The sequence below is a fragment of the Moschus berezovskii genome, chromosome 7 (assembly GCF_049115385.1).
Source record: "Moschus berezovskii isolate FMDL1 chromosome 7, NW_MosBer_1.0, whole genome shotgun sequence".
NCBI lineage: Eukaryota > Metazoa > Chordata > Mammalia > Artiodactyla > Moschidae > Moschus > Moschus berezovskii.
Genome location: NC_142466.1, coordinates 85658881 through 85684389, shown reverse-complemented (window position 1 = coordinate 85684389; position 25509 = coordinate 85658881). Strand labels below are relative to the sequence as shown.

Below are 25509 nucleotides of genomic sequence, written 5' to 3'. Positions count from 1 at the left end.
GAAACTGTGCTTAGTCTGCAGGTTGGGAAAGTTCACGAATCATTTTATTTCTCTCCTCGGTTACCCATTACATGTATTTTGAAGTATTTTAAGGCTAAGTACAACAGTAATGGAATACATTATCTCTTTTAAAAAATGGAAAGTTCCTCAGTACCATTTTTCTAGATTCCCTTATATATGTGTCAATATACAATATTTGTTTTTCTCTTTCAGACTTATTTCACTCTGTATAATAGGATGAACTGAGGTTCACCCACCTCAGTTCAATTTGCAGGCCAGGTATAGAGAAGAAGACATAGAAAACAGACTTGTGGACACAATGAGGGAAGGAGAGGGTGCGACAGCTTCAGAGAGTAGCACTGAAACGTATGCAGTACCAGACGTGAAATAGACAACTAGTGGTAAGTTGCTGAATAACACAGGGAACTCAGCTCAGTGCACTGTGGCAACCCAGAGGGGTGGGATGGGGTGGGGATGGGAGAAAGGTTCAGGAGGGAGGGGACATATATATACTTATGGCTGATTCACGCAGTTGCACAGCAGAAACCAACACAACTTTGTAAAGCAATTATCTCCCAATTAAAAATGAATAAAAGTTAAAGCATTAGAAGACCAGAAAAATAAATAAACACATCCATCAACTCACAAAGAAAGTTGTCCTGGTTATAATGAGGAAATAAATGCCATTTGTACAAATACTTTGTGTTTGGCCAAACAAACGAATAAAAACCAAAACTCAATCATCTTACGTTAGGTCATGAAGTTACATTTTATTACATTAGCCACGTACTTATTCATTTGGCTCTTAATTCATTTTACAAACATACACCTCTCTTAAGTGTTTAACATAAATTGTACCGTGGTGTTTTTTTAAACATTTTGACAGTGCATATGTAAAAGATATGCTGAAGTTTTTTGTGCTATTTGTGTTGATCCTTGTGATTTAGAGAGCCCAGTGGAAATTTCAGCCCTTTCAATAATGTTTATTTTATTGAAGATGCTGCTGCTGCTAAGTTGCCTCAATTGTGTCCAACCCTGTGTGACACCATAGATAGCACCCCACCAGGCTCCTCTGTCCCTGGGATTCTCCAGGCAAGAACATTGGAGTGGGCTGCCATTTCCTTCTCCATGAGAGTGAAAAGTGAAAGTGAAGTCGCTCAGTCATGTCCGACTCTTCGCAACCCCATGGACTGTAGCCACCAGGCTCTTTGTCTATGGGCTTTTCCAGGCAAGAGTACTGGAATGGGTTGCTATTTCCTTCTCCATACTGAAGATGAGGTCTCCTTTAAAAAATTATTGTAATTTAACATATATGCATTTATTATTTTATTTTTATTTTCCATGCCATGCGGCATGTGTGATCTTAGTTCCCTGACTAGGGATTGAACCTGCATCCTCTGCAGTGGAAGCATGGAGCTTTACAACAACTGGATTGCCAGGGGATTCCTCACATCTCCTTTTTAGAGTTTATGGAGAAATGGTTATGACAAAAGACTTTCAGACTTTTGCATTTCAATAAAATCTCATGTCTCTTAGGGTGTTAAGATCCATCCCCCAGAGATGTTCCCCTTCCAGATGCTACGTCTGGGGCCTTGGAGACATTTGGAAGGGACAAAGTAAGTATAACAAAACTTCTCAGCAGAAGTGAGGCTGAGAGAGGGAAGTGAAGGCCACAGTGTCCTTTCCAGGTCTTCTGAACACAAGACAAGCTCCAGCTGAACTTGGACATGCTCTGAGCAGTCTGAGGAGAAAGCAGTCTCCAAGTTTTGTGGGTTGGATTGTGTTTGACCCTACTGACTTCTGTCCGGAGTTCAGTTAACACTGACTGGGGAGAGTAGCTCAGAGATATCCACAGCCTGCAGGCTGAAAAGATGGTCCTGAGCAGAACCTGTCGTCCCTGTGCCCCAAATATCCTTCCTACTGTCCATCACTTAAAGGAATTTGGACACATCCACCATGGCAGATGTACTTTGCTTCTGAAATGGCCACTGCAATAAAATAAAATAAAGCAACACTTCCACACGTGAGTAGTGACCATGGGTAATGAGACATTCTGGAGTATCTGCTTACCTTCACGGCCACCAAGATCTTGTCCTGCTCAGGACAGAGGTTATAGCATTCAGCGAGGAAAACTTTTCCAAAGGCTCCTTCACCTAGCTCCCTTTTCAGGACAATGTTGTGTCGCTTGATGTGCTGAACAACTGTAAGACAAAGACAGAATGGAAATTGGAATCGAGGCAGCCAGAGCTGAAGGCAAAGGGCAGGAGTCGGCAGGCTGCATCCTGAGCTCACAGACCTAAAGAATCTCCTCTGCACATAGAAAATTGGAGGATAAACTCAGCATCCATCCTCAAGGTCCACCCAAAGGGCTTCCAGGCAGTTGGTGGTTTAGGCTTGCTCTCCAGAATGGAATCACTGTTTTTGATAGAACAAAAGGAATCACTTAGTTGTTGGCTGCAAAATATCATTCATGAGCTTTATGGTCCAAGAAAGGGGAGAATTGAGAAGGGGACGGATATGAATGGCAGGTCTCTCACAAGCCAGATGCTTTGCATATATTCATCAGTTATGTCTAGTGGGAAAGGCAGAGAGCTAGCTAGGAAGCCCTAAACATTTGTTAAGCCCCTTCAGGCTATTGAGGGAGACAAGCTCAGAGGACACGAAGGGAAAATGCAAGATCTGTGCATTGCTGATGAAGGCTGTGTCCTCACCTCACTTTTTGCTTCCTCACGTGGTGGGCTCCATGGTTGAGTTTTGGTGACTCCTTCTGTTTAGACCAGAAATGTTTAGCCCATGTGCTAAAGGCTGGTTTCCTTAGCTCCTTTCTAAGAGCGGGTCCTAGCCTTGGCTGTCCAAAGCCAAGAAGAGACATGTACAGAAGCATCGGGGGAAGGGGGACTATTTATTACTCTCATCCAGAGCTGAGCTGGCCCATGCCACTCATCCATCACCTTCCTGGGGGACTCAGGAGGCAGTCCAGGAGCCCTGTAGTGCACAGTGGGAGGCAAGTGAATGATTCTCAGGACAGAGCTGGTGGAGAAACCCGAAAAGAGACTCTGCAGAGGATAGAGGACTCCACAGTGTGAGCTTGGGTCTTCTCACCCAGCACATCAAGCATTGGATCCCTGAGCCCAGGGCTTCCATTGGGTCACTGCCACCAGGCTTTTCTGAACTTCTCATCACTGAGAGGCAGACTGAAAAAAGACTGTGAGTCCTTCTCGAGCTTGGAATGTGCAGCATTCCAATGAGAGACAATGTTCTCTCATTGGACTCTTAGAAGCATTATTTCCTACATTGTATACATGGGGAAACTGAGTCTGCAGGAATTTCAATGATTCATAGTGTAGGAATGGAAGAATTGGGATGTGAACTCAGGTTTGTCTGAACCCAGAGTTTGTAATTTTTCTTCCACATCAGAAAGTTCTTTTTCAGTTGTAAGTTATGCTAAGTGTGATGAGAGAAAGGGAACTATGTAAGTAAGAGTAAAAAGTAAAAATAACCTCCCAGCTTCCTCTCCGTTTAGTTCAACAGCCAGTTCAAATTATCAAAAGTTCCAAAGAAAATACAAAGCTTACCTCTACAGTTTTAATAATGATAATAACATGAATATCCGTGAAGTCACCATTCCATTAAGAAACAGAACATCACTCATACTTTGGAAGCACCACTGTGTTCTTTCTGGATTGTACCCATTTTCTACTCACTTCCCAGGGATAATCACTATCCTGAATTTTGTGTTACTCATTTCCCTTGTTGGTTTGCTACCACTGACATCTTCCCAATGAGAGATTGTTGCTTGTTTTGAAGCTAGTAAATGGAGTCATATTACATGCACCCTTCCCTGTCTTACATCTATCTCTCAACATTGTTCTGGAGACTGAATTACACTGTGTGTAGTAGTAGTAATTCTTTTGCTTTTACTTTGTAATATTCTGTGGAAGGACTGTAACACCATTTATTTGTCCATGCTAGGTTAATGGATATGATATATACAGTTTCTTCTTAGATACAACTTGATATAAAATGCAAGTGATGATTAAGGTTTTGCTTTAATAGGATTTTCCCCCTGATAATTCATGTGGTTTGGAGCTATGGCTGCTTCCTTGGGCCTCTGGGAACTCAGGGTGATAAAAATCAAAAGGTCTTTTATGAGCAACATTATTAATGAATCTAAGAATGTATATTAATTTCTCATGCTCCAGCAGCAATGTCTGAATTTAAGAGGGGAAAGATGTGTTCATTAGGAAGAGTGCCCATATAAAGAGATGAATGTAATTCTTGCAGAGAATTAGCTGCCCTATTTAAATCTAATATTTAACTCCATGGTTGTCATACGTTCATTGAGAATTAAATTGCCACTTGATTTACTTTACACTATAACCAGATCAAGGCTAGTATTTAACGTTTTTTTTTTTGCATTTGATTTACACTTTTCTTGCCTCCCTCCTCCCCTCTCTCCTTTCTTTTTCCTTCTTTCCTTCCTTTTCCTTTTTTTCTTTTCCTCCCTCTCTCCCCATTCCCCCCCTCCAATCTCTTTTTCATTCCAAGCAGTAAAAAAGTTGATGGGAAATAGCTTAATAAAGCTATGGATAAGGCCACAACTTCATCATCTTCCAAGCTAAAATTGATGAGACCAGTTTTACCACACTGACCTTGAAGGCAGTAGACACATCTTTTAAGAAATGGGCTATTTTGCATTAATTTGCTTTGCTATGTTTGGGATATAGTAGATCACATGAATAGTGGCCTTTTGCCAATGTACTCCCTCTAAATAGAAGGAATTCCTCTTTTCTAAGACTGGAAGCCATTGAGGGGCACAGGTAACAAGTTTTTGTTTGTATTTGCATTTCTGCCAGGGTTTTCATAGTGCTCTGCACACAGCTGGTGCTATCCAAATATTTGTTGGAAAATGTGCCAAATGATAATAGAAGCAACAGACAGACAAATACTGTTCAGTTTTATTACTTCAGTTAACTGACAATAATTCTATTGAATGTGCAGGCAATAAAGAAGCTCAATTCTCCAAGATGTCAGAAGTAGGAAGAACAACTAGTCTGAAGCTATCACATACTTGAGCTAAGAATTTCTTCCCATTCTCCTCCAGGAGAGCATTGAAACATATCTCAAACTGCCTCATTGCATGTTTCCCTCAATCACCAAAGGAAATCCTCAGTACCCTCTCAAACTATCCCTCTTTATCCAGCCTCAAACCGCCAAATTGCTCATAAGTGCTCCAAGCAGAGCCAATGCTAACCCCTTCGCCTCCCTCAGAAGTCCTTCCATCAGTTCTTCTGGGCGTCATCCAGTATGTCCCTGTATCCTAAATCTCTCCTTAAACTTCTCTTTACCTCCTCAGCTCCAATAAAACCTTGGCTTTGCTGAGGATGGGCTTCTCTGATGGCTCAGCAGTAAAGAATATGCCTGCCAAAGAAGGAGATGCAGGTCAGGAAGATTTGATCCCTGGGTCAGGAAGATCCCCTAGAGAAGGAAATGACTGCCCACTGAGGTATTCTTGCCTGGGAAATCCCATGGACAGAGGAGACCAGCAGGCTACAGTTCCATGGGGTCCCAAAAGAGTCAGATACAAAAGGACTTGGCAACTAAAACACCACCACCACAACGTGCCTGAGGATACCCATGACTTCCCCCTCCAGCCCTCTCAAATGAAGGCCATCCCCACCCTTCACTCCCAGGTACATCAAGGCCTTTGTGCATGATGTCTGACCATGACCCACCCCCCACCCCCACCCCACCATCTCCTGCTAGAGCCTCAACCAGTTGAAAGCATCTGTCCTAGGGAGCCATCAGCCTGTACCACGTTGGGCCCCTCACTATGACATCTTGGCTTCCCCACTCACTCACTCCCTGCTTACATTTTCCCTCTCTACCTCCTGATTCCAGCATTCTAAGAGCGCAAGGCACAGAGGGGTGAAGTATTAATAGTTTGCTCAAGTTGTACAAACACTCAGCTGCCATTTGTCTTGTGTCTTTCAGCAATGCAGTTAAGAGGAAAGGCTTTGGGAAGTTCAGTTTGGCTGTTTGCATGGCATTTAGCTGACTTTTTCTTGGGAGTAAGACTTTCTTTTTAAAAATTTTATGTTATTATTATTATTATTTGGTGGGGGGCATGCAGGATCTTAGTTCCCTGACTGGGGATCATACTTGAAGTGTGGAGTCCTAATCACTGGACCCCCAGGGAAGTCCCAAGACTTTCTTAATGAAAAGAGCAATGCACTGGTTTCTATTCTAGACAATCTCACTGTGGACAGGCGCTTTTAATAACAGTGCCTTAAAGGGTCCTAGGAACATTTGGGTTCACTTTATGCAGAGTATCCTTGGCAAGTGAGTCTAAGTGGAAGTCACTCAGCTTTGCCTGACTCTCTGAAACCCTACGGACTGTAGCCCACCAGGCTCCTCTGTCCATGGAATTCTTTAGGCAAGAATACTGGAGTGGGTAACTGTTCCCTTCTCCAGGGGATCTTCCCAACCCAGGGACTGAACCCAGATCTCCTGCACTGCAGGTGAGTTCTTTACCATCTGAGCCACCAGAGAAGCCCAAAGATTCCATGATAAATAAGCTATCGGGTAAGCATGTTAAAAATTTTTACATTCTTTATTTCTTAGGTCAGTCAAAGCTCTGCTTTTAACTTTGGAGACTCCAGTAAAACCACCTCAAACCCAATATGAATAACTAACAAAAATAAATAAATGAAAAGCCCAGACTCTACCATAAATAGCTTCTTAGATTTGAAGGAAAAAAATCAAGACAACAGTTGATTTCTTTAAATAAATTTTTTAAATAAAAAGTACCTTTTTAAAATTCACCTTGCCAAAGATAGGAGTTCTCAGAAGAGGTGTGTGTGGTGTAGGGACCACCACACTCCTGTGGTGTGCAGGCTGATTTATGTATGTTCATATAGTCAAAACAAAGAGTGTGATTAGATTATTGTGCAAATAAATCTACTCTGTGGAATCAGGGAGAAATTGATGACCAGAAGTAATAACTGAGATGAGGGACTAAAAATTGTGGATGTCTTTATCATTAATGGAATTTTCCAGGGTGGAATTTCACTGCACTTGGGCATTTGCTTCCTAAGTACCAGAACTGAGTGGATTTCTAGTTTTGTATTAGCATCACATTACAGCCACTGAAAAATGCATTTTGTCACAAAGAAGTCTCAGTAGTCGGTGGAAATGCTTGTAGTTTCAGATGGTTTAAGTAAAATTCCTAGTATCAATTTCTCCCAGAAGTAAATATCCTATATATACATGCAGGCTATAGTTCAACCCAGGTCTATATTCATTACTACCAAATCTAAAACTAACAAAATAAATAAATAAATATCATTCCACCCATTTAAGTTTGAAATAGGAAACATATCCTCCCATTTCCTCAGTAATAGAGTTTCACAGAGAACCTTGTCCCCCTGGACATATCCTGCTCATCACATGGACCTTAAATTGAGACATTCATGGAGTCTTTAATATATGCCAACTACTCTGCAGTTAAAAGGAAAGACATTTTATATTTGTGAGTAGGACTATATAAATAATATACCCCGGAAAATATTGTTCTGTACTAGGAGGAATCTCTAAGTTTCCCTGCAAACCTAAACGTACAGCCTGCCTCAGCCATTCCGGTGCAAAGGACTAGATGCTGTGATGGAAACAGAAGCTAAAGATCACCGAGACCGACTCCCTCATGTTTGACAGATGGCCAGTGAGTCTCAGGGAGGTGAAGTGACTCTCCCAGGGCCACACAGCTAGAAAGTGACCAAGCTAGCACTCAGATCCCCTAACTCTCAGGAGAGTGACCTTGGACTCTATAACACAAGCCCCCATTTGAGATTGCATGCAGTGAACATTCCTGCCAGTAAAGTGAAAACAGGTATATCATTCAGTTAATTATCTCTTCAACTAGAAATACTTGAAACATTCACATTTATCATCTGAAATGGATCAAGCATCTCATAATGAAGAATATCATTACAAAATGGCCAATAAACAAAAAATATGAGTGCAAAAAGTAGGATGCCAAAGCTATGTAAAAACCTTGAGCTTGATTTTAAATGTAAGTAACAAAAATTATTTATTAAATATCTTAATGTCTATATCATAAGGAACATATTGAAATAGGTTGAATCATCCACCTTGAAAAAATTAATTTATATGAAAGATGGGAACTATGGTTTTGAATTTCATCTATATTTTTATTATTAAGATATAAGTTCGGACAATATTGAAAATAAACGTGATTAAGAACAGAGATGTAAAACACACCAGGACAAGACAAAGCCAAATATTCATAAATAACATTAATGATGAAATAAAACATGTAACAATACTGAGCCATTCTTAAGCAATTTTCAGCAAAAAATCCCAATGTGCATTACCATCGATTAATTTTCATATCCCTCTGAATGAGGTCAATAGTCACATTTATTTTACAGATGACACTACAATTAATTGACTAACTTGTGGTCATAGAGCAATCCACTTATCCTTTTCCAAGTGCAATTTCCAATGAAACAAGGAAATAGGAAGGAAAGAGAGAGACCCTAATATGTGCTGATTGCTATTAAGGGCCTGGAAATGTGCTGAGAGGTTTACGAGGGTTATCAATCTTCACAGCAATCTAGTAGGGTATCCTTATTTCCATTTTCAGATTAAAGTAACAAGGAGGGGATCACATGCACTAAATAACTCGTCTGAATTGATGCTGAAGCTGAAACTCCAATACTTAGGCCACCTGATGCGAAGAGCTGACTCATTTGAAAAGCCCCTAATGCTGGGAAAAATTGAAGTCAGGAGGAGAAGGGGACAGCAGATGAGACGGTTGGATGACATCACTGACTCAATGGACATGAGTTTGGGTAAACTCTCAGAGTTGGTGATGGACAGGGAGGCCTGGCGTGCTGTGGTCCATAGGGTCGCAAAGAGTCAGACACGACTGAGCGACTGTACTGAACTGAATGGAACTGAATTTGTATTATACAATTGGTAACAGGCAGAGTTTAAATTCTTTCCACGACAACACTATCTTTCCTTGGCCTTCTTACAACAGACAAAGTGAAAGAGAAAGTGAGCTTGAATTTGCCCACCTAGGGAATCATGGGTCTACATTTATCACTTTAGTTCGACAAACCTTTATTAAGCATGTACTATAGCCTGGGCTTCTCTGGTGGCTCAGATGGCAAAGAATTTGCCTGCAATGCAGGAGACACAGGGTAGATCTTTGGGTCAGGAAGATCCCCTGGAGAAAGGAATGGCTACCCATTCCAGTATTCTTAGGGCTTCCCAGGTGCCACAAGTGGTAAAGAACCCACCTGGAAATGCAGGAGACATAAGAAATGTGGGTTCAATGCCTGGGTCAGGAAGATTCCCTGGAGGAGGGCATGGCTATCTACTCCAGTATTCTTGCCTGGAGAATCCCATGGACAGAGTTACAGTCCATGGGGTCACAAAAGAGTTGGACATGACTAAAGTGATTTCAGGTATTTTATGTGATCATGCAAGGGAAAAGAAAAACTTAAATAAGAACTCAATTCAGAGAAAACAGAAAAGAAGGCTAAAACAAGATAAGTAGAAATGCAAATGTGCAGATTCTAAGGTTCCACAAAGCTATTAAAATTGCCATAATTTGACTCAGAGTTTCCTGGCAGCAGAAGCCAAGAGGGAAACACAATAATTTATAAAATTTTGACTACTCATAAGTAAGAGCACAGAAATTCCTATGATAAGTAAGATCCTTTATGGAATTTAGTTTTGAAAGGAACACATCAAGTGGATTTTACGTTGGAAATCAACATCCTTAACAACATCTGTAGTGTAAATAGTGAGCTTCCTAAGAATATTTCTTATGGCAGAGCTCAATAAGGTAAAAACATATGACACAGAAACCACCCTCAGTCAAACACTATACAGGGAGTCCAGAGTGCTTATCATCATAATGGCATAAAAATCAATGTCTATGGGCTTACTCAGGAATGCTTTGGGGATGAGGTTAAAGAAGAGATGTAATTTTCCACACCCACTGCTGGGCCTAGAACATATTAGGCAATCAATACTATTTTATGAATAAATAATAACATGAACATACAAAAATAGCTGAGTGGTTGAACAAGAGATGAGAACGGTAGAGAAGAGGGCACTTAGGAGGGGGAAGAGAAAAAGCAAGGAGGAGGAGGAGGAAAAAGCCCACAGTGGTATTTAAGAAGTTGTAATTTGTCCTAGTTTTTCCTAAACAGAAGGAGCAGACAATATGTAGCAAAAGGAGGATGAGGTTGGATCACAGAGGACCTTGAAGTCCTTATTAACAAGTCCAGACTCTTGGACAAATGACTTCACTGCTTTTTGCCTTCATTTTGTTGTCTTTAAAACAGGAGTTTAGATTAAACAGTATTTTAGGTCTGCTTCAGCACATGCATGTTCCATAATCAGTGAATCCTTGGATTTGTTTCATATGTAAGTCTTATCTAGAAGACTTTTGAGCACGGAAGAAAGTGACAAGAACAAATAATTCTGGCAGCAGTCAAACTAGAGGCAGAAGGGCAAGTTTAGGAGTAACTACAGACCTCCCTCCGGAGAAGGCAATGGCAAGCCACTCCAGTACTCTTGCCTAGAAAATCCCATGGACGGAGGAGCTTGGTAGGCTGCAGTCCGTGGGGTCGCTACGAGTCAGACATGACTGAGCGACTTCACTTTCCCTTTTGACTTTCACACGTTGGAGAAGGAAATGGCAACCCACTCCAGTGTTCTTGCCTGGAGAATCCCAGGGAGGGGGGAGCCTGTTAGGCTGCCGTCTATGGGTTCACACAGAGTCGGACACAACTGAAGTGACTTAGCAGCAGCAGCAGCAGCACAGACCTCCCTCTCACAGAGTCCCATGCTGAGCTGGAAGGTGGGCTCCATCCTTCCTCTCCAGTCTCCTGTCCAAGAAATGTACACAGTTCAGGGTGACAGTCCACAGGGAAGCTGAGATCAAGTCTGTGACCCCAAAGGGAACAGATGACACCAAGGACTAATCCTGATGTTTTCAGGGACAGAAAACAAGGAGCCTTAGAACAAGACCAAAGTGAACAAATGAGAGAGACAGGAGAAAGGGCCAAGGATGAGCATGAAGAGAGGAGAAGGCAGACTCCTGGGGCCGGAGATAAGTGAGAGGTAAGGAATTAGAGGTGGTGAGTGGAGACTGCACAAGTGGAAGTTTGGGGCAGGGACAGACAGGTGGGTCTAGGGATGACACGGTGACTCTCAGAGATAGGTACTGGGGGGATTTTGAGGAGGGAGAGATTTGAGGGTGTTTGTAAGTTAAGGAGAGCGTGCGTGCTCAGTCACTCAGTTGTGTCTGACTCTTCGTGGCCCCATGGACTGTAGCCTGCCAGGCTCTTCTGCCCATGAGATTCTCCAGGCAAGAATACTGAATAGGTTGGAATAGGTTGTCATTTCCTCATTTCCAGGGGATTTTCTCAACCCAGGGATCGAACTCTTGTCTCTTGCATCTCCTGCATTGGCAGGCAGGTTCTTTACCACTAGTACCACCTGGGAAGCCCCGAGGAGAATAGTAGAAAGGAATAAATTAAATAGGTACCACAAATAGGAAGGAAGGGGGGAAAAAGGGAGAGAAGGAAGGAAAAGAAAACTAGTGGGACAGATGACTGGGGAGGTCACTGAGAATCCAATAAGATGGATGAAGCAGAAAAATTCAGAAAGAGACAGCAAAGGTTTTGAGTGAATCACCTTCTAAGGGCCTCAGCTTTGATGCTGGACCACTGAAGGAGGAAGTGGATTTTCAGGGATTCCCAAGAGGCCCAGTGGGACCCTTCGGGCTAAGCCTTGCACTGGGCCTAGTGATGGACAAAACACTCTTATAAGGTGAGTTTGCCTTGCTGGGAGTGCACCAGGTACCTATTTGGATGCCCCTTATGACATCCAATGGCAGCAAAGGACCTTTTCCTCCTAAATCAAATTTTAATACCATGTGTTGAATGAGTGCAGAGCAGCTATAGGAGGAAAGGTAAGATTGGGTTTAGTCTAACCTGAAATTCACATTAGATAAAAGACTTGAGTTATTTGAAATTAAAATACTCAAAACTTCTTGTAGAAAACAGCCAGAGAGGGGGAAAGCCCCAGAAATCTTTCAAGCTGTTAGACTAAAGGGAACACCACACTTCAAAATACACATACGGCACATCCTTCGCTTTGACAGCCCCTAACAGCCAAAATTATATCTGTTCTACACTCTGGCATGTGGTAGAGTTGGATTGATTTGCCCTGACAGCCCTCCCTGCTGGAACAATACTTGTCAGTCAGTCCCAGCAATGTTTGTATTTTCAAGAATAATTATGCAGAGTGATTGTACAAGATTCTGGCAGGTGGGCCAGACAGGCTTATCTGCCTACTTCTCCAACCCTGTGTCCCTAAGCCCTAATGCTCTACCTGCTTCTGAGGATGGAAAGTACCACTTTAATGCCCTCCTTCCCCTTCCCAAGCTGTGCATTATCTTCCATTTGAGGGGTCTATGCTGATGTCTGTTTTATCATTTGGGATCCTCCATTCTATGCTCTCCAAACAGAAATCTTCCTTTCTTCAATAATTTCAACTGGTAGCCACTATATTTTCCTAATTGACTTTTGCAAGTTAGCTGGCCTTTACCAATGTACTTTTGAATGAAAGCTCCATTGTGAAAGACACGTTTCATCTTTGGTGGGGTTAATTCACATATCACACACAGACACACACACACACACACACACACACTCCAGTGTGCATTCAGTGGCCTTCCTACTCTATGTCTGAACTGTAAACAGCTTATCCGAGCTTAAATATATTGAGTATCTTCTCTGTGAACATACTCTAGTAAGGGTAAGAGAAATGCAGATATAATGATAATGTGGTCAGAATGTGATAAACAGAGATGACAGGGGCCAAACAAGTGTTCTGAAAGTGGGGCCATTCAGTAAAGGCTCCTTGGAGTCATTGAGCCAATTCTAGTAAAGCAAGTTATTCTTCATGAGGAAAGCTCTGAATGCAAGAGAATGGAGCAAGCACTTAGCCTAAGAAACAGTGGGAGCCAGAGGGCACTTCATGAGTTCTGGCATTCCTTGCCAGCTTCCCAGGCTGCTTTCCATGACTGTAGATCTGCCTCAATTCCACAGAAAGGCAATGATTAGTAGAGCTCATGATATGTGATGAACGAAAAGGAAAGGAACACAGACAACGTTTTTGGGTGCATCCCAAGTGTTTTCCATCTCTGGATGGGTTACTATACAACTAACATGCCAAACAGAGTACTATGTTATTTCCTCTTCAATATGATTATTGGAAAACTTGTATTTTCAAAGGTAGGGCTAATTTTGTTTTCCTTAAAGGATTTTTCAATACTTTCAGCATCTTTCATTCCAACATACCTTTTTTTTTTTTTCTTTCTCATTTCGCCATTTAAGCTTCTTTGTATAAAGAATTGTGTTTGATGCTGGGGAAGGTTCAGGGGCAAGAGGAAGTCAGGCTGATGGTCATTAATTGTACATCCACTGCATACAAGATGTTACATCAAGCCTTGGGCATACAATTTCTTATTCAGACATCCTGCTAGACCTAAGAAGAGACATTACTATCTTCATTTGGAGGTTGGGAGAAATAAGTCTTGGAGATGTTAAGCAATTCACCCAAAGCCCTAGAGTTGGAAAGTGGGCAAGCCAAGTTAGAATGGTCTCTAAAACCAGGCAGTCTCTCCCAATAGAACACAAATATTTCCCCTAAAGGAACTGTAGTCTAATAGGGAGACGAGACACAAAGTACACAGATGACAGTTGTAAAGGGAAGAGTGTAAAACTCACAATGACAGATGTTTGAAATACAGGGTTGTGACTTGTGCATGTTTAGAAGAAAAAGTAAGTTCTTAAATACAGGGTATAGGGTTGTAGGATGTGCCATTTGAATGTTCCCCTGTAAGTTGAAAGGGTTTGAAATGTTGGTTAGAAAGAAGGGTGTTGTTGAGTAATGAATTAAGACATCTCCAAATTGCCGGAATGTCACTGACTTGCTCATGTACTGGATATTCATTTTCAGGCATATCCACGTTAAAGTCTAAAATCTGAAATATATTTAGGTTGAATGAAATGAAATTTTCCATTTTTGCAGGCCCAAATGAGACAAACATTAGCTATTACATGTGGCTTATTGTTAGGTTGTATCTTTACAAACAGACACTCTGAAAGTTAGAAAGGAACTCATATCTTTTAATGTTCAGAAAAAGGAAAGTAATACATATATGTACATGATAAAAAAAACCAAGAACATTAAGAAAAAAGTTTTACCCTTCCATATTCCTCCCTGTCCTTGGTGTTACTCTCTTGGGAAGTCAATAAAATGCAATTTGGATTTTGGTTTTCTAGGGGTGATTGCCATACTCTAATTAATAAGCTATTGTTTTCCCAATTTAAGACTTCTTTATTGATTCTCCACTTTATTAGAGGAGGATTTTGCTCACACTACCTCCCACTCAGTCCAATAATTAACTGCTGTATTAATTTTTAGCTCTTCTATTGATTATCTATCATACTATACCTCCATTTCAGCCAGTATCCTGACACTCTTCTGTATATAAGGCATATATATGGGCATATTAGCACCCCTATCTTCTCTCTACCCCATTCACACATTGGGGTTTATTCTTTGAGCTTGGCCTTTACTACAACTGTGCCAATATTATTGCCATGTACATTCCATTCACAAAATGATACAATTAAGGATTTTATGGTTCTAAAACTTGAATTGCAATAAATAAAATTTATGTTAATATGATGGTGAAGAATCCACCTGCAATGCTGGAGACTCAGGTTCAATCCTTGGGTATGGAAGATCCCCTGGAGAAAGGAATGGCAACCCACTCCAGTATTCTTGCCTAGGAAATCCTATAGACAGAGGAGCCTGGTGGGCTACAGTCCACAGGGTCGCAAAGTGTCAGAGACAACTGAGAGACTAACATTTCACTTCATGCTAATATGACCAGCCTAATACTGTATATTACGAGGCTAAATGAGTGCTGGGTCTACATTTGTTTTTCATGACTAATGCCATGTATAGAACTTATAAGCCACTTGAAGAAGGATGTTCATAGCAACAAGATCAAAAGACTTCTCTCTTGTAAGCATGAAGATTGTTCTAGCATCAAATTCAAACAGACAGATTTTTCATTTCTCCTGCTGGTACTTAGCAGACCTCTCAGATTGAAGTCTACGGTACTTCTTCAACACTGGGAAGTCATTTTTGGTTTTTTCTTTGATAGTTTTCTCATACTATTTTTCTCAGTTCTCATTATTATCTGGAAATCTTAATAATCATATTCCATTTCTCCTGATACAATCGAATTGTGTGAATTCTCTCTCATGTTCTGTTCAGTTCATTTCAGTTCAGTCACTCAGTCATGTCCAACTCTTTGTGACACCATGAATCACAGCACGCCAGGCCTCCCTGTCCAACACCAACTCCCGGAGTTCACTCAAACTCATGTCCATCGAGTCGGTGATGCCATCCAGCCATCTCATTCTCTGTCGTCCCCTTCTCCTCCGGCCCCCAATCCCTCCCAGCATCAGAGTCTTTTCCAGTGAGTCAACTCATCGCATGATGTGGCCAAAGTATTGGAGTTTCAGCATCAGTCCTTCCAATGAACACCCAGGACTGATCTCCTTTAGAATGGACTGGTTGGATCTCCTTGCAGTATAAGGGACTCTCAAGAGTCTTCTCCAGCACCACAGTTCAAAAGCATCAATTCTTAGGTGATTGGCTTTCTTAACAGTCCAATTCTCACATCCATACATGACCGCTGGAAAAACCATAGCCTTGACTAGACAGACCTTGGTTGGCAAGTAATGTCTCTGCTTTTTAATATGCTATCTAGGTTGGTCATAACTTTCCTTCCAAGGAGTAAGCGTCTTTTAATTTCATGGCTGCAATCAGCATCCGCAGTGATTTTGAAGCCCAAAAAAATAAAGTCTGACACTGTTTCCACTGTTTCCCCATCTATTTCCCATGAAGTGATGGGACCAAATGCCATGATCTTTGTTGCCTGAATGTTGAGCTTCAAGCCAAACTTTTCACTCTCCTTTTTCACTTTCATCAAGAGGCTTTTGAGTTCCTCTTCACTTTCTGCCATAAGGGTGGTGTCATCTGCATATCTGAGGTTACTGATATTTCTCCTGGCAATCTTGATTCCAGCATGTGCTTCCTCCAGTCCAGCGTTCCTCATGATCTGCATATAAATTAAACAAGCAGGGTGACAATATACAGCCTTGATGTACTCCTTTTCCTATTTGGAACCAGTCTGTTGTTCCATGTCCAGTTCTAACTGTTGCTTCCTGACCTGCATACAGGTTTCTCAAGAGGCAGGTCAGGTGGTTTGGTATTCCCATCTCTTTCAGAATTTTCCACTGTTTATTGTGATCCACACAGTCAAAGGCTTTGGCATTGTCAATAAAGCAGAAATAGACGTTTTTCTGGAACTCTCTTGCTTTTCAATGATCCAGCAGATGTTGGCAATTTGATCTCTGGTGCCTCTGCTTTTTCTAAAACCTGCTTGAACATCTGGAAGTTCACGGTTCACATAGTTCTTTTTCTCATCTTCTCTAGCGCTGTCTGCCTCTGCCTTTTTGCTCTTTATTCTGGAAGAATTTCTTTTGTATCTTTCATACCTATGATTGAAACTTCCGTTTCTGCATTCATAGATTTAATTGGTATGAGTTCCTTATCTTATAATTCCTTTTTCCTAGCTATCCAATTTTGATTTATGTGTATAAAATCTCAAATCAGAGAACATTTTTCCTTCTTTAAAATTTTCTTCCACTCAAAAAATTTCTGTGCCCTCCAAGGTCAGTTTTCCTCTCAGATCTTCTCTTTCAGTTGCTATTGTCCTCACATGTAGAATGGATCCTGAATCTTATTTACATTGAAAAAAGAAAGTCTGGGTAGCTAATAAGGATTTCCTGGGTTATTTAGTCAGTATTGCCAACTTCAGAAAGGAAGTTTAGTTAAGAATTGGATCATTGGTAGAACAGAGATAGGAATGCCTTGCTTTAGGATGAATAGGCAGACAATGGACCATTTGGCTAGAGTTTAAACATGTCAGAGTAAAGAGAACAGTACTCTGGAATTCTAATACCCTTACTACTACCAGGCTTTATCCCTTATGACAATCTGGCAGTTTCTACACAGAAATGTTTTAGATTCTTTTTTGTGTGAAGATAAATAAATATCCACTTCTCTGCCCACCTGGAGATGGGAGTGTATATCTCTCATGCTTCCCTTGTTCTAAGCCCTTTCTCACTCTTTCCTTCTGTTGAAGCTGCTGCACTTGCTTCTCCCAAGCCTGGAACCACTCCAGCTGCCACCAAACAGGGCACTCTTGCCTCCACTTCAGATCCCCATGGCATATCCTTAGCTGAAGGTCCCTCCTCTGTGTTTCATGTATCAGCATGGCAACCACACTCCATTTTCCAGAAATCTAATGAAAAATCTCAACCGTTACAGCCCCAGCCTCTCCTTCACTTCACTGTTATGGATAAGAGGCAAACAGATACACTCCAGTCAGCAATCTGTGCAGAATGTCTTCGGTACTTTACTAGTGAAGTTCTCCTTGGAGTTTCCACGCAGATGGAATGTTCTCAAGAGCTCAACCCAGGGTGCCTGAGGCCCTTAAACAACCTATTTATTTCACAAATGAATTCAGCAAGGTACAGTAAAAGTGCTAATTTCCCAGAGCTTAGCCAGGACCCAAAACCATTTGCTTGCCCTCAAATCCAGTGCCATTTTCATTATACACTAGTCTTTCTCATTATAGACATTTATCAACCAAACACAACACATAGCTCAAAAGTGTAAGAACAGGGTAACGCAGGGAAGATAAGGACTGCATGAAGTCAGCAGAATATGGCTATAGCCTGTCCCCAGAAGTCAAATCACTCTTCCTCTGCAGCTACCAGATTTATCTCTTGTGTCCTCTGTCTATTTACACTCTCCATCTTCGATGAGCTGCAAAACCTGGGGTGTGAACTCACATCAAGAAGCACTGTGTTAAAGGCAGTTTATGAACTGAAGGCAGATTTATAACATGATAGTCATGGTGCTTGGATTCCATTTCTCTCTGTCTTAGGACAAGAACATGTTTTGTGTACTTCTGTCAGCTGGAATACTTCCAAACTTTGCAGTCAATGCTAAAAATTCAGTTTTTGGAGAGTTGTTATAAAAAGTGCACAACTAAGTCATGTTACCTAATTACACTGCTTTAGAGAAGAAAGGATCATCCCCACCCATTGGGCATGGGGTCCTGTTGGGGATCCTATATTGGGTCAGGCTAATCTGGCTCTTGCTCTGGTTCCCCAAGTTTATAGTGAAGTCCTTTCTAGACACTGCCTTCTCCTGAGAAAGTTTCAGACACTGCCTTCTCCTGAGAAAGTTTCAATGCAACTATTACAAAGGAAACTATTTACATTGGATGATTAAAAATTCTGTTGTTAAATGTTAATAACTACTTACAGCTGCAATTAGCATGGTCTAAAGTATTAAAATGATATCAAATATTCAGAGTAGATTACATCAAATTCATTCAAGAAAATGATGGGATCAACAAGGGATTAATTTCTCAAATATACAAACAGCTCATTCAGTTCAGTGTCAGAAAAACAAACAACAAAACCAATAAGTGGGCAGAACAACTAAATAGACATTTCTCCAAAGAAGATATACAGATGACTAAAGGGCATATGAAAAGATGCTTAACATCACTAATTATTAGAGAAGAAAATCAAAACTACAATGAAGTATCACCTCACACCTGTTAAAATGATTGTTATCAAAAAGTCTACAAATAATAAATGCTGGAGAAGGTGTGGAGAAAAGGGAACTCTCCTACATTGCTGGTGGGAATGTAAATTGGTACAGCCACTACAGAGAACAGAATGAAGTTTCTTTAAGAAACTAAAAATAGAGCTATGAGATGATCCATCAATCCCTCTCTTGGACGTATATCTGGAAAAAGAGGAAAACTAATTCAAAAAGATGCATGAGCCCTGAAGTTCACAGCAGCACTATTAAAATATCAAAGACATAGAAGACAAACGGATAGAAAAGAAGGGGTGTATACCTATAATAGAATACTACTCAGTCGTAAAAAGAATGAAATAATGCTATTTGAGGCAACACAGATGAACCTAGAGATTATCATACTAAGTGAAATCAGTCGGAGAAAAACAAATATCATTCGATATTACTTATGGAATCTAAAAAAAGATACAAATGACCTTACTTATAAAACAGAAATAGACTCATAGAGAAAAGAAATCTAAGGTTACCAAAGGAGAAAGGAGTAGGGGATAAATTGGGAGTCTGGGATTAGTAGATACACACCACCATATATAAAATAGATAAACAAGGAATTACTATACTCAATATCTTATAATAATACCTGTAATGGAATAGAATGCATGTTATAGGATGCTCGGGGCTGGCATGCGGGGATGACCCAGAGGGAGGATAAAGGGAGGAGGGAGGTGGGAGGGGGGTTCAGGAGGGGGAACTTATGTAAACCCGGGGCGAATTCATGTCAATGTATGGCAAAACCAACCAATATAATATTGTAAAATAATTTGCCTCCAATAAAAAATAAATTAATTACCAAAAAAAAAAATAAAATAAAATAAAAAAAATAAAAAGAATATATACATATACGTATGTATATACATCTAGATATTATATATATATATACACACATTTGAAACTAACACAACATTGTAAATCCACTATATTTCAATAAAAAATAAGATAACAGAAAATAGAAAATAAGCCATTGTTAAATTTTATGGTATACTGAAGTTGAGGCAGTAATCAGCTGATGACAATTTGTTTCTATGGGTGTGGTTAAATGATGTCAGCCCTGGGTTGAAGCCTCACCTAGGGCTGAGTGGACAAGCCTCCAGGGAGAACTTGATATCTCAGGAGGAATGAAATCTCCATGGGGTTGAACTGACAGTTAGGACCTAACATGGGACTCAGGTCACTTATGTGATACAGGTTCTTCTACCACAAAATACTTGAGTGAACCAACAGGATTTGGAAGAAACAATAAAATATTCTTAGATTTTAAGATGAATATGCACATGATTGCAATGAACTGAACAGGAGTGAGATCCATACAACCCACTTCAGTATTCTAACTACATGCGTGTGTGCGTGTATGCGTGCATGCTCATCGTGTCCGACTGTTTGTGACCCTATGGACTGTAGCCCTCCAGGCTCCTCTGTCCATGGGATTTCCCAGGCAAGAATACTGAAGTGGGTTGGTATTTCCTACTTCAGGGGATCTTCCTGACCCAGGGATCAAACCCACATCTCCTGCAGCTTCAGCTGCATTGGCAGGTGAATTCTTTACTGCTGAGCCACTTGGGAAGCTGACTAACTACATAAGTTACAGCAATTCACTTAATGTATCTGTCCAACTTCCATTTCTCTCCTCCCGCTGTAAAATGAGAATAGAAATCCCTGACCCTTGCATCCTAGCAAGAACAAAATGGTATTCTAAATAAAAGGCACTCGGAAAAGTAAAATGTAGTATAAATGTTACATGGTGTGACCACTGCTGCTGAGCAATCTGGTGCTCAAGATTAATAGTGCCTTACAGATATATTTTTGGGGGTTCAATTCAACATTAACTGTTATAAACAAACTATAATACTAATGGGGCCTTCTGTTCTGGAGCACTTTAAGGCTTTCGAAGTACTCTGACATGTTGTTTTATATGAGCATAGGAAAAGCTCTGTGGAGTGGGCTATGAACAGTTTCCTGAGTTTCATTTCACAGCTAAGGAAGCAGAGGCTCAAAGAGGTTGAGGGGCTCATCCAAAGTTACACAGCTGGACAGTTATAGAACCTGAACCCAAGCTTGACCTTTCAATTCCAAGTTCAGTGTTCTTTACACCAGAGTGGCATAGTGGCATTCTGGAGACCACACATCACAAAAGTAAAAAAAGTCATTCTGGAGATAAGACTTGTAGATAGGATGTTAAGATCAATGCAAAACACTAGTGCAAAAATAGTGCCAAACATTTGTCTACTCGAAAGATATGAACTCAAGAAAGGAGAAGTTAATGTGAATGGTAATTACAGGAAAGGCTTCACATATTAAGAAAAACTCTGGGTTTTCATGTGAAAAATGGATTTCTTAGAATAGTTGGAAATAAAGGATAAGAAGCAAAAGCATGAAGTCAGGATGGTGAGACTAAAATTGCTGTGTTTAATCAGGGGTGTAGTAAGAGGTGGTGGGAGAGAAGTTTCAACAGAAGCTTTGATAGGTTAAATGGAACCAGATCATACAGAGCCCAAAGGTTAGATGAGAAGGTCTAGCTTTGATTCCATAAGCAGAATCTAGGTTCCTGAACAAGGGAGTGGCATTATATATGCAGTATGTTGAAAAAGACCCTGATGCTGGCAAAGACTGAAGGCAAAAGGAGAAGAGGGCAGCAGAGGATGAGATGGTTAGATAACATCACCGACTCAGTGGACATGAATCTGAGCAAACTCTGGGAGATGGTGAAGGACAGGAAGTCTGGCATGCTGCCGTCCACGAGGTCACAAAGAGTCAGACGTGACCTAGTGACTGAACAACCACAACATATTGTCTGGTAGGAATATGCACAGTGTATTAAATGCACCCAGAAGCACAGAGAGTAGCTAGGAGATCACTGCATTAACAGCAACATACTCATGAAGTCCCTTTGCCACAGCAGTGGCAATGAAAACAAAAGGAAAGCTACAAATCCTAAGAGTCAAGTCACTGGATAATCAGAGGGAGAGAATTACTCACTCAACTCACTCAACTGCCATACTCCACTTGACTTTCAGAAACTAAAATAGTTTTCTTAATCATATTTTCCCTTAACCATGCTGCCAAATTAAGTGATCCAGAGTTGCCAAAGAAAAAAGCTCATTAAAAATCACTGGAATTTATCAAAAATGTTCTTAAATTTATCCCTTGGTCTTCTATTCAAGAAGATTTCTCAGAAGTGAAATGACTATATACATTCACAAACACCACTTGGGTCACCTTCAGACCTTTCCAATGCCCTTAAATACAGACCCATGTCATACGAATCCTTGTATCTAATGTCAAAACATATTGTCAAGTGTCACTTTTCATTGGACCCATATAAGCTCTGAGGGGGTGAGGTGAAGATGGGGAGAAGAAACTGATGCAAAGAAGCCTCAAATATGAAGCAGAGGAGGAGGAGAAGGACAGGAAGACGTGGACCAGTATGGCACTGTGGATGGAGAGCCCGGATGTTAATAACTTGGTTGTCTGGACCAACCCAAGCTCAGTGCTTCAGTCTGCCTTTCCAGGACTCATTATCTGAACCTTGCCCCAAAGCAAAACAGGTTCAAGGTTGAAATTAGTCCCCTTTCTTGGTTGGCTGGTAGGTTCATAGACATGGTCTGATTTGAACAGCTTCCATTTCCTAAGTGAATTTTAACAAAGACATACTTTCCCTTTAAATTTCAACAGCTCTGCTGTGTTTTCCATTTCCTTTTTATTTCAGCAAGTGGGCATCACACACACACACACACACACACAGACACCTCACACGCTGCACTGACGGCTGCTTGCCAGTCAATGAAGTCACGTTACTCTGTCATGAGGATGTGTGAAATCAGCCATCTCCCAGGAGGTGGGCAGAGGCACGCACGATGCAATCAATGTAAATGGGGAATTTTCTGTCTCCTGAGCCTGTTTTGTTGGCTCATTGAGCAGAGGAGTGAACAAGCTTCATTGGGTGCAGAACTGTACTTAGGAAAAACCTTTTCTTTTTATTGCCATTATATGTGATAATGACTTCATGAGACTGTCACCTTTAGATTCACACTGGCTGGATGAAGCAGGCTCCCTGCTCTCAGAAAAATCCCACAGAATTGACCTCTTTTTCTCACAAAGACGTCAATAGCTATATACAACCCACACTCCACAGGCAGGCAGACCAGGGCTCCTCCAATGGCCCCAAGGCTGGGGACAAGCTCCATCACTGTCATGATAGCTTCAGCACCTCAAAGCATCTCTATCAGAGCTGACGATCACAGTGCCCATGCCAGACCGTCATCACTGCTGCCAAGGAACTGTCAGCCCAGGCACTTCTCTGGCTGCACACATATTCATGGGTCATTCCAATACAAAGACCACCCTCCCAGACTCCAGGACCCAGAAATGGATGACTTAAACCAAGTACTGCAGAGCTTAATTGTATTATTCCACAGGGACTTTGTACTCCATGGAAAGAACTTATGAAAGACAGATGTCTATTTTTGTGTTAAACACCCTTACATAATGCCTGATGGTGTGCAAAAAATTATTTGTCTTTTCTCACCTGACATTGTTAGACTACCTCCAAGGACTTCCCTTCCCCCAGAGTTAAACCACTATCCAAAATAAACCAAAGCCAACAATTAGGCTTCATTGTTTAAATAAGAAATATACAGAGGGAGGAAAGCGCCAGGACACTGGGACAGGGTGAGACCCTGGATGGCTAATTAACAGGACAGGGAAGGGAGTGTGACAGTCTCACACACAGTGAGCTGGCAGCCCTAACTAATTAGCAACAAATAATTTTACAGTAAGAGCAAGAACACATGTATTATGTTCTATAAAAGCTTAATAGATGTCACTATAAATCACTCCCATCTCTCCCCTGAAATTGAATTTGCAAGCAGGCCACCTTGAAATCTTTAGGAATGAACAATGTAGAGATGCCTGTTATCTCTTGTATCTCAATACGAAAGCAAGATTGCTTTTTATCTGCCACTTGGCCCTTGACACATCTCAGCTGCTGTAACTGAGGTAGCATCAGTAATCTCTGTGGCACCCCGGCCCTGAACCAGTTCTGATTTGGAAGGCAAGAAATGGTCAGCCAGAGTTCCTGGTAGGATCTCGGTGTTGCTCTGGATTGGATGTCTGGTGTTTCCAGAAGGAGCTTCCTGCCCGAGATATAGAAGATTCCTTCATCTATGTCTCCTCCTACTGATTGGAATTACTTGTGTGGAATATTACGTTGAGAGGATGGGGCTTTGGGGAAAGAGTGCCATGAGCAACTAGTAATGTCTGCTAGGCACTGGGATTAGAAACACTGTTGGTTTTCATTTTCCACCATTAAAAAAATATGGTAAAATACATGTAACACAAAATTTATCATTTTTAATGTGTATGTTTCAGTGGCAGTAAACACATCATAATTCGGTGCAACTATCACTACTATCTGGTGATTCCCAGGTGGCTCACGAACAGGAACCTGCCTGCCAATACCAGAGATGCAGGTTCCATCCCTGTGTCAGGAAGATTCCTTGGAGAAGTAAATGGTAACCCACTCCAATATCCCTGCCTGGAAACTCCCGTGGACAGAGAAGCCTGGCGGGCTATAGTCCATGGGGCTGCAAAGAGTCAGATATGACTAAGCATCTGAACAACAAATCATTACTATCTACTATCTAGTTTTCAGAATTTGTCCATCAGCCCAAGTGGAAACCTTGAACCTGTTTAAGCATTCACTTCCTATTCCCTGCTGTATCTCAGCCCCTGGCAACTACTAATCTGTTTTCTGTCTCTCTGAATTTGTCTATCCTGGATATTTCAGATGTACGGAATCATACAATATGTGCCCTTTTGTGTTTGGCATCTTTTCACTTAATGTTTTCAAGGGTCACCGTGTTGTAGCAGGTGTGAGTGCTGTTGTTCTCATTACCCTGACTAGTCCTGTCACGATCCTAGGCCATTATTCTCCATCAGTTTCCTAAATAGCATCTCAGTTCCCTTTTGATTCAGGAACCCACTACGGAACCCAGGCAAGTCTTTCTAGGTCTTTGTGTCAAATAGTTGACCTTTATTCTCATCCTCCCAGGCACTTGGTGGAACACTGCTCTCAGAGGGCAGAGTACTTGAAACCAGCCCTCCGCTGCCTGTTACATAGCTATTGCTGCCATGCTCCACCAACCAGACTGCCTTTCCTGGGAATGGAAGCAGACTTGACCCATTCTTCAGAGCCCTGTACATTGCTTATTCATGACTGAGAGATTTCAAAAGCTAGACTTTAGCTAGGTGAGTTCCCTCAGTCTTGAAAGTAACCTTTGCTTCCAGGAAGACAGAATAGATGTACTTTTCTCAATGTTTCCCATTAAGTACCACTAAAAACCTTTAAAAATATATGCAAAGTAAATATAAGGAAACTCTAAAAAGTGGAGAAAAGTAATGATTGAAACTTCCCAAGTCTAGCAAAGACATAAACCTAAAGATTCAAGAATCATCCAAGCACACAAGCACTCAAAAATATACTTTCTTCCTTCTCTTCATTCTGTGTGCTTCAGCTGGAAGAATAAATGGTTTAGGGATGAAGATAGAGCAAGAAACTTGAGAAAACACTGATATTACTTGAGATGAACTGTGGCTGCGCATGAGTGCTAAGTGGGTCCAGTCGCTCCACTCTGT

At 41.2% G+C, this 25509-nt stretch overlaps 1 protein-coding gene across 3 annotated transcripts in view; it reads right to left on the bottom strand.

Annotated features, from left to right (window-relative positions):
• The window catches only part of NTRK2 (neurotrophic receptor tyrosine kinase 2), a 409841-nt gene that overhangs the window by 102500 nt on the left and 281832 nt on the right, over positions 1-25509 (bottom strand). For all 3 annotated transcript variants that reach the window (XM_088838074.1, XM_088838072.1, XM_088838073.1), the window contains one exon: positions 2071-2201. In XM_088838074.1, the coding sequence (XP_088694200.1) occupies positions 2071-2201 (131 nt within the window). The remainder of the gene's footprint in view (positions 1-2070; positions 2202-25509) is intronic.